Genomic DNA, 14,700 nt, shown 5'->3' on the forward strand with positions numbered 1-14,700 from the left:
GTGCTTTCATTGTGGGAACCTCCTCCAGAAAGAAATGGTCTTGTTGTTTGTTTTTTTTTAGCTATTTAGCAACTGCAGAAATTGTTTGTAATCTCCTTTATTCTAAGGGGGAGAAAAAAATCACCAAGAGTAGCGTACCTTATACGTACACATCAGTGGGACTTAGTACAGCTTTGTAGGGCCTTGTGCCATGTCCTTAGATCTGTGGTGGGATGAACTCTAGGAAATAGCTTTCAGTGTGTGCTCTCAAATGAAGAAAGGGTTTTGGCACTGATTTAGAAGCTGTATTAATGTAAGAGAAAGAGACAAAGGCTATTCAGGAAAGTTAACAAACCTCTTTTGCCTTTCAGACCATTTCAATCCTATTCTACAAGATGACATGTTCGGCAGTGATGATGATGCATCCTTGGTTTCTGGAGATGAATTAAAAGATGGAATGCCTGACGGACCAGAGAAAAAACGCCTCTGTTTCAGCAGGTAAAGAAAGATAGATCCCTGTTACGTTTAAATTCTCAGATCTGCTGAGTCTTTGTAAACAGTTCCAGCTGTTAAAAGTGCGAGGGGTGGTAGACGAAGGGGTAACATCAAGTTTGTGTGTTGAAGGGGTGCTTGGTATTCACAGGAAGAAAGGGTGGAGGGACTAAAGTTGTAATGAGGTTGCTCTGAATGACCAAACTGAAAAGCCCAGGCTTCTCTTCCTAAGCCAAAGTGATCCGTAGACTACCAGAACACGTTGACTTAATCCATGGCATTCTTTGAAAGACTCAAGACCACATAAATGTGCTGTCTGTCCTTTTAGCTAAAAATACGCCAACTTTATGGGTTTGTGTTGCCACCTTTTGCCCTTCTGTTTCAAAGTACTTGGAACATCTGTGTGTCTATTCAGCACCTCATTTATAAACTTGTTTTCTTAACTCTTGTTCTAGGAGTGCTTTCTGCGAACCAACATCATGCCGGCCCTGTCTGCTAATAGTAGGAAAAGAAGGGTACGGCCAGGTTTCTTACGTGGCACCCGCGGTGTTGCACGCTTTGGAGAAGTTTCTCGTTCACACCCTGGACCTTTCTGTTCTGCTTACAAAAGTTGCACCGCCAGAAGAAATCTGTGGACAGGTACCTTTTTTCTTTTTCTTCTCATCGGATTCACTGACTGTATGTAAAGGATCAATCGAGTTGCAAGTAAGGTGAGCAAAATTCATTAGTAATGGAGGTGGCCTTGTTTTAATGTTGCTTCTGTCTGAAAATCCCCTTTTCTTTTAGACAGCACCACAAACAATCTGGATGTTGTACATGTCCACATTTTCCATACCCAATTTTACAGTGAGGATGTTGCTAGCAGCTCAGGAAGCTGGGCGGTGTTGCTAATAAACATCTCTTTGTGGAAAGAAATGCTGCTCATGTCACTGGGATCCAGAAAGTAGTTCTCATTGCCTCCTAAGACTGTGTGCTCCCAGGAGATGGCTCTGTATCAGACTGCATGTCGGCTACTTTTTGTAGCCTTCTTCTAAATTATATTAGTAAGGCAACCAAGGTTTGGGGCTTCTGTTTTTTTTGTTTTCACACGGACATACACAACTTGTGCTGTTGCGGTATGTGCAATAAAAGCATTAACATTCAGAAAACACTTCATTTGCACGGTGATGTGGTTCTAACTAGAAAAAATGAACAGATTTGGTGTTTTTACTTTTAGGCAGGAAATCCATTTTCTTGTTTGGCATCACTACCTTAAAATATTTTTACCTTTAGTGGAAACGTTTGAGAGCCATACAAGTAAGGACAGACATGTTACACGACTGAATACTGATGTGTCCCATAAGAGGGACATTTCCTTTCTTTGTTATGTGATGATTGTGGCTGTGGCCATATAGCTACGGTGTCTAGCCACTGCCTGAATATATCCTTCCCATCTTCTGACTAGAGTTCCCCGAATACTGATAATCTGAAAGGGTGCACAGAGAAATTCCTTATGTGAAAGGATGCTTGCCACTCTGTTCACGTAGTTTCATTTCATGGGGCAGTCAGATGGCTATGTAGCTATGTATTAAGAGGTTATTCTACGTGTTTTAGTTTTCTTACGCAAGCTTTCCTTTTCACTAGCTGATCCGAAATGCTCAGAAGACAGCACCAAGCACAATTTATGTCCCAGATATCCATTTATGGTGGGACAACGCTGGACCTGCCTTGAAACTTACTTTTCTAACTCTACTACGTAACATTCCAGCATTTTCGCCAGTTTTGCTGCTTGCTACGTCTGATGTACGTCACTCAGATCTCCCAGAAGAGGTATTTGTCAATACTTTCCTTACTATTTCTTCAGTGTCTTGTAATTTATGAATGCTTTCAGCATCAAAATGATGTGCTTTGTTAAATGCATGCTGTTATTACTCAGGCACCCTAACAAATCACTTAAAATTTGCTTAGAGAAAAAGAATACTGTGAAAGCATCTGCTTAAGGTTTTTTCTGAGTCAAGCAAGTGACTTTCACCCCTTTCTCACACATGCAAATAATAAATTAATACAATAATTCCGGTGGCTACAAAGTGGTTCAGTCAAGAATATGAAGTGCTTGAAATGACAAGAGGATGTCTTTACTGAAGAGATTTCTTCTGACAGCCTGTCATTCCATGCTATGTTGGGTAAACTGCTAATAATGCAATTTAGTAGAGAATCGAAACACTTTGATTAAAAAAGAAATAAATCAGTTTCTTTCTTCATATAGGCCAAAGCTTTCCAAGCTGGAAAGCTGAGTTCCAATTTCTGCTAAAGTAACTTTGGAATCGAATTCTAGTTGTATTCCTAAATAAACTGTAGTAAAAGTACGTGCAGAACTTCATTGACTTCTGAGAGTTTACATTAAGGGAAGGTGCCCAAAACAGGACCACGCTGTTCTCATTCTGATGATTTGGTCTCAGTCATTGCGGGAAGAGAACGGGTCTTACCTAGACGTGTTTATTATCAACTGCTTTGAAAGCTCTTGAGTTCCCACAGCAGTTTTTGTACAGGTTGTAAATTCCTTCTAAAATAAGTAGTGAAATTCCTTACCTACCTTTTAATACTAGAACTTGAAAATGGAGGAAGACGTAGAGGTACTAGCTACTTCAGACACCTTTTGGTAGAGAAATAAAAACTCAGCAAAAAGCCCTCACTTGTCTGCTGAAGCCTTTCTCTTCCCTCTATAGCCATAAAGGGTCTAAGTAAAGGATGCAGCAAGGCAAGTAAATCCAAAGGAAGCGATGTTGGATGCGGTGAAAGCCATTACTTTATCAGTGTAGCGTACAATTCCTTCACGGAGCTTTAATTCTACAGGTGATTCTTAAAGGTGATATTTGAATTTGCCGTGCCAGCCTGTGAAAATGTAGCCTTTTAAGGCCAGGAAGATAACTTTTTTCAGTTTGTGTTCTTCAGGTTATTATTAATTTGAAAAGGTACTCGTCTTTTTGGAATAGAAGATGAGTTTTTTGTGGCCTTAAATCTGAAATGTCTTTCCTCCTTCTGCTTTAGATCCAAAAATTATTTAATAAGGAATTTGGAGAAGTGTGCAATATTGAGTTGCCTGGTAGGGCAGAGAGAGCAGCTTTTTTTGAGGACCTAATTCTAAATGAAGTGGCTAAGCCTCCTGTAAAGAAAAGAGGTGAGGAGGATATGAGAAGTACATCTAAAACTTTCCTATCGAAGTTACTAGCTCTTTGGGATTTGCTTTGGTGGTCATTTTCTGTCAGTAAGTTGTCATATGCTTGTATTTGAGTACTGTAAATTGGCTAATTTTTCCTGATTAATTGAAGTTGATCGGACATTGGAAGTCCCGCCTGTAGCACCACCAGCTGAGCCTCAGAAGCCACAAGAGGAAGAAGTAGGGATGCTGGAGGAGGAAGAGGAGGATACCTTGCGTGACCTTAGAATTTTCTTGAGGGACGTTACTCACCGACTTGCCACTGACAGACGTTTCAGGGAATTTGCAAAGCCCGTTGACCCACAGAAGGTAAAGTAGTGCTGATCTGTGTGTGTCTGTAACTTGTCAGTGTTCGTATTTCTCAGCGTTTTGGGGAAGGTTCAACGTTGTTTTTAGGGCTGCACTATTAGGATTTTGCAAGAAGCAGAGGCAGTGCTTTTACTTCTGCTGACTCTCAAATGTCTCTTACGGGATTATTCGCTGAAAGCCCTGGTTTCATTCTAAAAAGCCAGTCCAAATGCCAACACAGTTTGCTCATGAAAAGGCTTTGATATGTAGGCATGTCACAGCACTGAAAAGCACAGAGATCTTTCCTTATAATTACAAACAGTATTTACAGGACTACTTTAATGAAGTCTAAAGCCCTTTATTGGACTGTCAGTTCCTGTGGGAACAGGAATAGGAGCAGCAGTTTGTAAAAATAAGTTTTGAGATCCTGTTCTCTGTTTCATCTGGAACTCCTCAATAGGAATCAACCTTAAGTGCAGTGTGTTTTCTTTTTCCTCCAATTGGCTGCTTAGATGCCTTTTTCTCCTTAATTTATTAGATAAGCCTAAACTAGGGGCGTATATTTCAAAGACAGATGTAACTTGAATATACCTGCGGATCAGCAAAGTCCTCTTCATGTGGGCATCCACTGGCTTTTCTTCCCCTTTTCTCCTAGGTTCTTGAGCTGTGAAAAATCTAGACAGATACATATGTCCTCATCTCAACTAGTCATTAGGCTCCTCTTCTGGTCTGAGGGAAGAAATCAGCACCTCAGCGCCCAGTTATCTCATTCTAAAGTAGATGCCTGCAATAGGTACTTCACAGGTGCAATTCATGCACCTTTTCCTCAATGTCGACAACAAAGAGAATGCCGGATGGCTTGCTCAGCTTTCACTGTTTTGATTTTCTGAAGCAAAGTGAAAAGAATCTCCCGCCCTCAGTGTTTCTTCTCTACCATGCACGTGCTTCTGACCTCCCTACTTCTTGTTGTCCTCTCCTAGCCGCTCTAATGAAAAATGAAAGAGCCCTTCCATTTTTGAGAAGCAAACTGGTTAATTTCAGCATCTTCTGATGCATCGCAAATGTTTTGCTGAGAAGATGATAAGCAGCGTTATTTCCAGGGGGCAGTAGTATTTCCATTTGGTATGGCTGCTCCTTAAAGCTACATACTCGCAGGCTCACACAGCTAATGGACAGCTGTGGCAGTGGAAGAAGGTGCTGCCACTAGCTTGTCACTGTTGCTGTGCCAGAGATTATCGTCTCTGCGTCTTTGGTAATAGAAATGACTGTGTGAGAGAGAGGTGATTGCTACAAGCAGTCACTTTGCTATTTACCCACCCCTGAATTTAAAGGTAGAATTGAGCAAACTAATCCGCCTTTGCTCTGGGCGTTTGAGCAATCTGTTCTGCCAGCAGAGTTGTAGGCATGGCACATGTGCGTAAAGGTAATCACCTAAGGGTGCTTCCTTTTCCAGCTGGCACAGCTGTATCTACAAGATCTGCAGCCTTTTTACAGTGCCCTGCGCTGCTGCAATGCTTCTCTAATGAAATGCAACAGTGGCTTTGCTGAGGCAGCAGCTGTCCTACAAAGAGGATCGTGTCATTCCCTGCTGCTTTGGGAGCAGTCGGCTTGCAATTACAACCATTGATGTGATAGATTGGTTAGTAGTAAGATTGTCCGAAATTTCAGCCTTTCCTTTCTCTGAAATATGAAAAATTAACTCATTTTCCATGCTGAAATCTCATGGGATATTTAATCTGTTCTCTGAAGTGTCACATTTTATTTAATAGCGTAAGAAAAAGTAGGATGTCACTTGTATTGTTACTGTTCAACCTCCGAAAACATATAGAGCGTATTCAAAGGATCTTGTACGATTCTAAAGTTGTTGTTTTGCTCCATTGTTGTCTTCAGAAACTGTTACGCTGTGTCACTGAGATAACGAAGGGATTTGACATTTATCACCTGCAAAAAGTATATGGCATCATTAATCAGTGTATTTACAACCATAGAGAAGACTACGACAAAACCGATTTGGTGGAGGTAATTTTTGTTTTGAATTCTAGCACTTTCTGTCACTGTTACACAGTATTTGTGTGTTCTGGGATATCGTGGTTGTTTAGCATTGCTCTTTACTGCTTAGCTGTCTGTGCACAGACAACAACAACAGTACGACTTCTCCCTTTCAGTCTGGAAGACGTTTATCCATCTTGCAAAACCATTGTTGTATTTGGCATAATTGTTGGCAGTTTCTGCAGGAAAAAGCTTGAACTTGAAGACAATGAGTCCACCCACACAGCCCTTTCAAAGCAATTAACCTTAGTCTGCCAGTAGTTTTCCTGTAGTAGTTTTTCGCGTTTGTTTGATCAGGCCTTTACCGCAATGCTCACGTTCTCAGACTGCTGGGGTTTTATATTTTTGTCATTTTCTTAGAAAATGGCGAATGATGCATATCCCGGCTTCCAGATGATTAGTTCCTGTTACTCCCAATTTGTGTCAGGCTGTGTTTGGTTGGAAATGAAAATGTAATTGCAAATTCCCCTGAACAGCACAACATGTCTGTGGTATTAATTAAAGCACTGTAAAAACGTAGAATATCTGAGAATGCATTCCTTCAAGCATGGCCGTGTTTTTTTAAACCTACAGAGGAGGCAAAATACGGTATTTAGGCTTAGTAGATGAAATGTATTGCTTCTATGGTGGCAGATCCGTGTCTTGAGATTTTAAACCTGGTGGATCTCGTGCTCGAACCTTCAAAGGAGATGTTACATAGACAGTAAACCGTCCTGCTTTTCGGGGAGGACTCTCCTTAGGTCATTCAGAAAACGCCTTCAGTCTTCATTCACTGCAGCATTCACAAAGTGAATGCCTTCCTGTAAGGTTAGTCACTGATGGCCACTCATTCCATGCTTTCACTAAGAAAAACCTTCGCAGCTTTGAATCTGAATTTCCAGCCCCACGTTTAGGTGAGCCCGGAGCGGCGTCAGGCATCGCTGGGCTCCTCGTCCGGTGGCGCTGGTGAAGTGAAAGATGCCAAATGTGAAGTTTGACGGTGAGCTGAGGGGCTTGTGCTGGCCCGGTGGCTCTCTAAGCCCCCGTGTCTGAGCAGCGGGAGCATCCGAGCAGCACAGGACGGAGCTCAGCAAGAGGCTGGGGTCAGGGCACTGCTGCAAATAGAAATGCTTTGCGGGCTGCAGAGGTTAACCAGGTACACGGCACTGTTTTACTACATGGTGGAGACCTATTGAGAGTGTTTCTGCCCTCCTTTTTAGCTGAAACATCCCCAGATTCTAAGGGGAAAAGGAATAGAAGGGACTTGCGGAGGTAATCTGGCCCTGCCTCCTGCTCAAAGCGAGGTTAACTTTGAAATGAGATCGGGTTGGTCTGGGTCTTGCCCACTTTTGCAATCTTCCAGGGACGGAAATTGCTTCAAAGTTGCCAGCAGATCTCCTCGACCTCTCCAGACAGCTGCCTGCAGTCCCCAGCCGGTGTAGAGGTGCCGCTACATCAGAAGGCCTGAAATAAAGAGGTTAAAGGCAAATAGTTTTCCTTTGGTTTGATGATTAAGTGGCAAACAAGAGGATGAGTTGCAAGATCCCTTCTTAAAGCCAGTGCAGCCAAGTAGCAAAAGTAAATGTGGACAGCTGTATCTTGGCAAAGAAGATAGTAGGGAGCAAGGAGGTTTAGCAGTCAAGATGGAAGGTGATGCCATGAGGCTTACAGGCTAGTAATGTTCTAGTGAAACCCAGCCTTCCTAAAGAAACCTGCCTGACTACTTCATGTGAATAACAGACTCTGTTCAGCTCTTTCCTAACATAGAAACGGTGCTGACTGCTTCTTCAGAGTAACATCAGTTAGTGATACTACTGAAATAGTTGTGGTTCAGATGTAGATCTGATTTCTCCTACGCACGCTGAATTCACAGCTGTTGATCCTCCAGAGGAGGCTTTGCAATTGAACACCTGGAGAATAGGTAAATTTCCCGCTGTTGTTCTCCTCTCCTCTTGTTTTGTTTTGTTTTGTTTTGTTTTGTTTTCCTAGTAGCATAGACTCTGAAGAAACGGGCTGCTTTTTTTCATTTCCAACACTGGCTGTTCCTCCTGAGCCCCGCCTTCTATTTTTGCAGTCATAGGACATGTGAATGTAAATTGGTGGGAGAGAGGTAGAAAACTCTGTTTCAACTGGTGTTTTTTCGGCTATGTGGGGAGAACAAATAGAGTGGTTTTGAATATTCTGGCTCTTATTCAGAGCGGCATGTGGAGGGAGACAGATGCGTTTGCTTTTTGAGTGCAATGGCTTCAGAAGCAAGAGGGGAAAAAGCACTTTCTCTGGGAGCTGAAGAAGGTGTCCTAATCACCGGAGAGGTTTCTAAATGGCATATCTTTGCGAGTGTTCGAGTAGTCCGGAGGTTTTTGCTTGTTTGTTCGACGTTGGAAGATTTTACTCGTAATATTCACGTCCTTCAGCAGAAGTGAGAAATGTGATTTTATTTTGTGCAGTGTCGCGGACCCTCCGAAATTTCCTGGGTATGATGAATACCTCGCACAGTACCAATGTGATGACGGTGGAGACAAGGAGAAACCAAGAAGATCAAAAGAACGTGACCTCATTTCAGAAGAAAACGTTTTGTACGGCAAAGAGTCTTGTGAGCCTGGTGAGAAATTGTGGCAAACTTCCTTCCTCAAGTCTGACACTGAATGTAGCTCTAAAAACCTTTCCTCCTCAGCTGTTACAGAGAGATGCCAAGATACAAAGGACGAGACTAAAACCACTGAGAAAGAGCATTACCAAAGCAAGAGGGAAAATGCTCCTACTGAAGAGAAGGAGAGTCAAAAAGCAGGTCCTTCCAGCAAGAGAAGGATAAAGTTGAATACAAAGAATACAAACTTGAGCTCCTGATTGGCTTCATGCTGAACTCTGTGCTGTTCTTGTCCTAATCTTGGTCTCTCCATAGATAATCTGGTTTAAATCCAAATAGAATCATGCGATGAGGAAGATCTCACTGCAACAAATTCAACATCTAAAATCAAAGTTGACATTTTCCGTGATTTTCTTCCTGAGCAGAAGTGTGCAGTACTCCTTTTATATTAAGGTAGAGATTATTTCAAACAGTCTTGAAGTGCTTGATGACTTAACAGTCTGCAGATTGATTATCAAATCAAAAAACCCCGACTTGGTAGACTACTTTTTTCCCAGTTTTGAATGACCACTAGGAAAGAAGGCCTGAAATAAAGAGGTTAAAGGCAAATAGTTTTCATTTGGTTTGATGATGAAGTGCCAAACAAGAGGAAGAGCTCTCCCCCAGGCGCAAACATCAGCCTTTTGCTCTGCGTTCTGGGCAGCAGCGGGTGGGTCCCTCCTGGAAGGAGCCTCCTGGAAGCGGCCCTGAGCTCCCATGGGGCAGCTGCTGCATTCTCCTCACAGAGGACACCCCTGCAGCCCCCCGCTCCCACAGCCTGGCCACGCAACCCCAAGCCAAGACACGGAGCGAGCCTCCCTGATTGCCAGGCAGCAGCTGGCTCAGCCTGGGACCCCAGGCCAGTGCCCACAAGACTCTCCTGGGCCTTCCAAAGCAAGCCTGGTGGGGATGGAGCACCCACAAAGAACTGACTCACACAACAGGACTCCTTGCCAACACCGCCTCACAGACCTCTGGGCCTTGAGCGGGTAGCTCACCTTGAGCCAGCTCATTTCCTTCCCAGTAGCTGGCATGTGCCTTTTCGGGGGCATTTGGGGGCTACAGCGTGCTGCTAAGAGGGATGTTGGAGCTCCAGCAGGGCAGTGCTTCCACTAAGGCAAGGCCTTTTCTGCATCTTCTACTGCCCTGCAAGCGAGGATGCTTGGGGCACACAAGAAGCTTTGCTCGTCAGCACAGCAAATCCCCGTGACCTTGTGTCTATCAGCATGGTCCAAATCCCTCTTGTGATCTCTGCATAGCTGTGGGGTGGCCAAGCTGTGTGTTGCATGGTGAAACTGGGAAATGCTTGGGATGGGGAATGCTGAGTGGGCCGAGAACTCCTTGCTGGGATGGGAAGGCTTCCTTGGGGTGGGAAGCCATTGGGCTAGGAAAGGAGAGAGATGGGAAATGTTCCTTAGGAAGGAAATCCCTGGGAAGCAAAAGCTTTGATAAAGACAGGGATATTGCTTATCAATGACTGTTGTGGGAAAAACTCTCTTAACTGAGAGTTGAGGAAATTCTTTTAATGCCAACTAATTTGTATAAATTTAATTCCTAGTTCAGGTGTTGGGAAGCAAAAGGACAAACATGAAACCACATAGGGGTAACGCTTTTCCTCCTCTCCTGGGCTCAACTTCACTCCAAGCACCTGTTTGACCTGCTGATCTCACTCAGCCCATTCACTGGGGAAATGGGCAGCACAGGAGGAGGCTGTGATGAATATGCAGCAGTTCTTCTCTGCCGATCCTTTCTTGTCGTTTCTACTTTGCTCCAGTGGGGGTCCTCCACAGGCTGCACTCCCTGTCAGGAATATTCAGCTCTTCTGCCATGGATCCTCCACAGGTTTCAAAGAATATGGGCTCCACCATGGAGCATCTACTTCTCCTCCTCCTATGACCTTGATGTTCCCTCTGTTGTTCCTCATTCTTTTTGTTCTCTCCATCTCTCTCCATCCAATATTTTCTGGGCATTCTTAGAGGCAGCACACCTTGGCTTATTGTCTGAGTTTGGCTTATGGTGAATCTGTTGCTGTGTCCAGCACAGAGCAGCCCCTGAATTCCTACCAAAACCTTGCCATAAATCTCAATACCCCTGTTAAAAGAGACCCTCCTGTTTGTGGCCCTTCTTTGGACACTCTCTAACAGTTTTATGTCTTTTTCTTATACTGTGGAGCCCAAAACTGCACACAGTACTTAGTACATGGAATAACAACAGAGACTGCCTGTCATTTTCTCTTCTCTGCACAAGCTCTGTTGCTAACACTGTCCAGAAATCACCACTGTCACAGACAGTAGTAGCGTTCCCTCCTCCCACGGTTGGTTCTTCCCCCCCAGACTTAGACACCATCCACAGAAATAAGAATAATAATGCTAATAAAATAAAAATAAAATAAAATAAATAAAATATAAAACAAAACGGTCAAAAGCCGTCAGGAAGGCAGTGGTGCAGACTGTGGAGAGCCTGGGTTCAAATCCTTCTTCTGCGAGGCTCTGAACCTATATCCCACCACAAACTCTCTGCTAATGTATGGCAGGGAGAGGAGGAAGAAAGAACATATCTCCTGCACTTTCCATTTATTGTTGACTGACAATTCTGTAGAGTTATAAAGCCTCAATCAGTGAGATACGGGGTTCTTCTCACATTGTCTCACTGTGCCCTCAGGGAAGAGCTCTAATTTAATAGATGCTTCACCACAAAATCATGGGTCATCTGCAGTTTTGAACTTTTCTGGGATCAAGTCCCTTCAGATGGTTGAGGAATTTGCTCCGGCACCTATGTAAAGTGGTGCTCTACTAAGCTAGTGAGTGAACAAGAGAGAAATCCTCTGCTAGATGACTTGACAAATTGGGTCTGAAAACGGTATTGAGGCAGAATAATCCACGATTTTTGCCTTGGGTACACAGAGAGTTTGGGTGTTGTAGACTTCTTTTATTCTTCATTAATATAAAAATTTTCAAAAATGTGTTTGCTCAACCTTGCTCCCACTGTGTGCATGGGAGGGAGATAACTGAAAGTGGGGAGCGTTGCTTGGATCCTGCAGGTGGCTGAGGTCCAGTGGGGTTGGAGGCTTTCTTACTCCTTTTGCAAATGCAAAGCAACCCTGCGCCTACCCTGCACTTGCAGAAGGATCGTGACATGTCTTTGTTTTATGCTCTTATGTTATGTTCTGTTCTGTTCTTATTATGTTCTGTTAGGTTAATTCTGTTCTTATTTTATGATCTGTTCTATCCTTACGTTCACAACAGGACTCCTTGCCAACACCGCCTCACAGACACCTGGGCCAAAGAGCAGGGCCTCAAGCGGCTAGCTCACCATGACCGAGCTCATTTCCTTCCCAGTAGCTGCCAGGTGCCGTTTGGGGTCATTTCAGGGCTACAGCATGAGAAGACTTCCTTGGGGTGGGAAGACATTGGGCTAGGAAAGGAGAGAGATGGGAAGTGTTCTCTAGGTAGGAAATCCTTGGGAAGGAAAAGCCTTGGGATGGGAAGTCTTGAATGGGGTGGGTACCATTCCCTGGGGAAGGAAGTGCTTGGAAAAGTCCTCCGAGAGGGGAATTCTTTGGGACGAGATCTCTTTGGCTGAAGAAACGCTTGGTGTTGATGGGACAGATTTCGCCTGGCTTGCTGGGAATGTGCCATCAGGTGAAAAGGCAAGGATGGGCACAGCCGCTGAGGCCGAGAAGCCGGTCCTGGGCTGGGTAAGCCTTGGGCTGGGCAAGTGGTGGTGTGGAAGCGTGGTGGGCATGGCAAGTGCTGCGTGGGAGGGCAAGCCTGCTGGGGATGGCCAAGTCTTGCGCTGGGCAGCCTGCTTGGGTCCAAAGCCTGCAGTCCTCCCCAAGATGTCGGCGAGGGGCTGGTGAGCCGTTGGGACGGAACCCCCGTTGCCCGGGTTCCCCAAGCAACCGCCCCACTCTCCAGCCACCATGGCAGGTCCAGCAGCCGGCTCCCGCTCCTCCCGGGGCTGCGGCCCTGCTGGCGAGCCCAGCGCCCCAGAGCTCAGCCCAGCGCCCTTTTTCCCACAGAGGGTTTCCCCAGACGGCTTCCGCGGCTTGCGCAGACGCAAAACTCCCCCTTCGTCGTCCCAGCCGTGCCGCCAACGGTGGCTGCCTGGCTGCTGCCCTCCCTCCCCGGAGCGACGGCGCTGCCCTTGCAGCCCCCACAGGTACCCACCCTCCCCTCCGCGCTGCCCCAGGCCACCGTCTGGCACGTGGTGCCGGGGGTCCAGGGGCAGGTGCTGCAGCTCCCCGCCGGGGTGCAGCTGCCACCTGGGGGGCACCTCCCAGCCCAGGGGCACCACCTGCAGCTTGGGCAGCTCCCCGCCGGGGGGCAGCTCCCTGCTGTGGGGCAGCTCCCCGCCGTGGGGCATAACCTGCAGCTGGTGCAGCTCCCCGCTGTGGGGCAAAACCTGCAGCTGGTGCAGCTCCCTGCTGTGGGGCAAAACCTGCAGCTGGTGCAGCTCCCAAGCATGGGGCACCAGCTGCAGCTGGTGCAGCTACCCACCGTGGGGCAGCTCCCCCATAGCGCTCCTCCCTGTGCCCCCGTCCATCAGTGGGGACAGCCCATGGTGACGGGGACACTGGTGCCCCACCATGCGCTGGGGCTGGGGCCCAGGGCCGTGCTCCATGGGGAGCTCCTGCACCCCGCAGGCACCTGCCTGTTGCAGGCCCCCGCCCAGCGCAACCCCCCGCCACCCCTCGTCCCGGGGCCTCCGCTGCGGGGGCAGGCGCTCCCCACGCCCCGCACCCTGAGCAGCAGCCGGGGGCAGCTGCCGGAGCCCTGCTTGCACGCCGTGGGGCTCAGCGAGGACCAGGGGCCCCCGCTGCCCGGCCACACTCCCCCCGAGCCTGCCCAGGCTCCAAGGACCGCCAGCACCCAGACGGCGACGCCCGACGGTGAGTTTGGGACTGGCACAGCCGGCCGCTTGTGGCCCCACACCCAGGGGCCATGGCAAAGCTGACATTGCCCGTCTTGGGGGATTGTCTTGCTTCGTCCTCAGCGGCGACACTTGCAGAGGTGCCTGAGGAGCCCCTGGAGCTGCTGGAGCTGGGCCCTGATGCCTTCGCCGAGGCCTTTCCAGAGCTGGCAGGGGACAGCCAGCAGCTGCAGCACGTGCAGGACCAGCTCCCGGCCGACCTGGACAGCTCCGGCTTGGAGGAGCTGCTCAGCTGCCTGGATGCCGTGGAGCCCCAGGACGCCTTCCCCGATTTGCCCAGCAGTCCTGCCCTCAGCCGCTTCCTCTCGCAGCTGCCTGACCTCTGCGAGGACATCGAGGAGCCGAGCACGCAGGGACTGGAAGCCACAGGAGCCCTCGGTGAGGTCCCCTCAAGCCCTGGGCTGCACCCCGACAAGGTGCAGGCTGGGCGGGCGCTGCAGCCCCCTGCAGCTGCTGTGCCGCCACTCAGCTCCCCCCTCAAGCCTGCAGCCCGGCCCCAGCTCAGGAGAGCCCTGCCCAAAAGGCCTCCCCAGCAGGAATTCATCCCTGCCCGCAGGAGAACCCTGCCCCAGCCTCCCTTGGCTCCCGTCAGGAGGCCCCCCGACCCTGACTGCCTCTCTGCCCGCAGGAGACCCCTGCCCAAGCCTCCCTCGGCTCCCGTCCAGAGCCCCCCCGACCCTGACTTCCTCACTGCCCTCAGGACAGCCCTGCCCAAGCCTCGCCTGAGTCCCCTCCAGAGCCCCCCCGACCCTGACTTCCTCACTGCCCTCAGGACAGCCCTGCCCAAGCCTCGCCTGAGTCCCCTCCGGAGCCCCCCCGACCCTGCCCGCAGGAGACCCCTGCCCAAGCCTCTCCCCAAAAGGCCCCCCCAGCAGGAATTCATCCCTGCCCGCAAGAGAACCCTGCCCCAGCCTCCCTTGGCTCCCCTCAAGAGGCCTCAACTTCTCCCAGCCCTCAGGAGAGCCCTGCCCAGTCCCCCTCGCAGTCCCCTCCAGAGCCCCCCGCCTGCCCCTGTGCCCACCGGCACCAAGCGGGGGGCCAAGCGCCCTGCGCCCAGCAGCACCCCCGGGACAGCGCAGAGCTGCCAGCACAGGAGGCCGACAACAGAGAACCCCCCCAGCAAGGAGAGGAAGATGCTGCTGGGCCAGGCTGGCCAAGG

At 48.3% G+C, this 14,700-nt stretch overlaps 1 protein-coding gene across 1 annotated transcript; it reads left to right on the plus strand.

Annotated features, from left to right (window-relative positions):
* Positions 1–949: 949 nt before the first annotated feature.
* Positions 950–13,741, plus strand: LOC311424279 (uncharacterized protein). Its single transcript, XM_084499287.1, has 6 exons — positions 950–1,110; positions 2,095–2,280; positions 3,499–3,628; positions 3,780–3,976; positions 5,846–5,974; positions 12,631–13,741. Exons 4-6 carry the CDS (start codon positions 3,854–3,856, stop codon positions 13,174–13,176), a joined length of 798 nt encoding a protein of 265 aa, XP_084355413.1. The 5' UTR covers positions 950–1,110; positions 2,095–2,280; positions 3,499–3,628; positions 3,780–3,853; the 3' UTR covers positions 13,177–13,741.
* The last annotated feature ends 959 nt before the right edge of the window (positions 13,742–14,700 follow it).

This window comes from Aythya ferina, assembly GCF_964211825.1.
Source record: "Aythya ferina genome assembly, chromosome: 27".
Classification (NCBI taxonomy): Eukaryota; Metazoa; Chordata; class Aves; order Anseriformes; family Anatidae; genus Aythya; species Aythya ferina.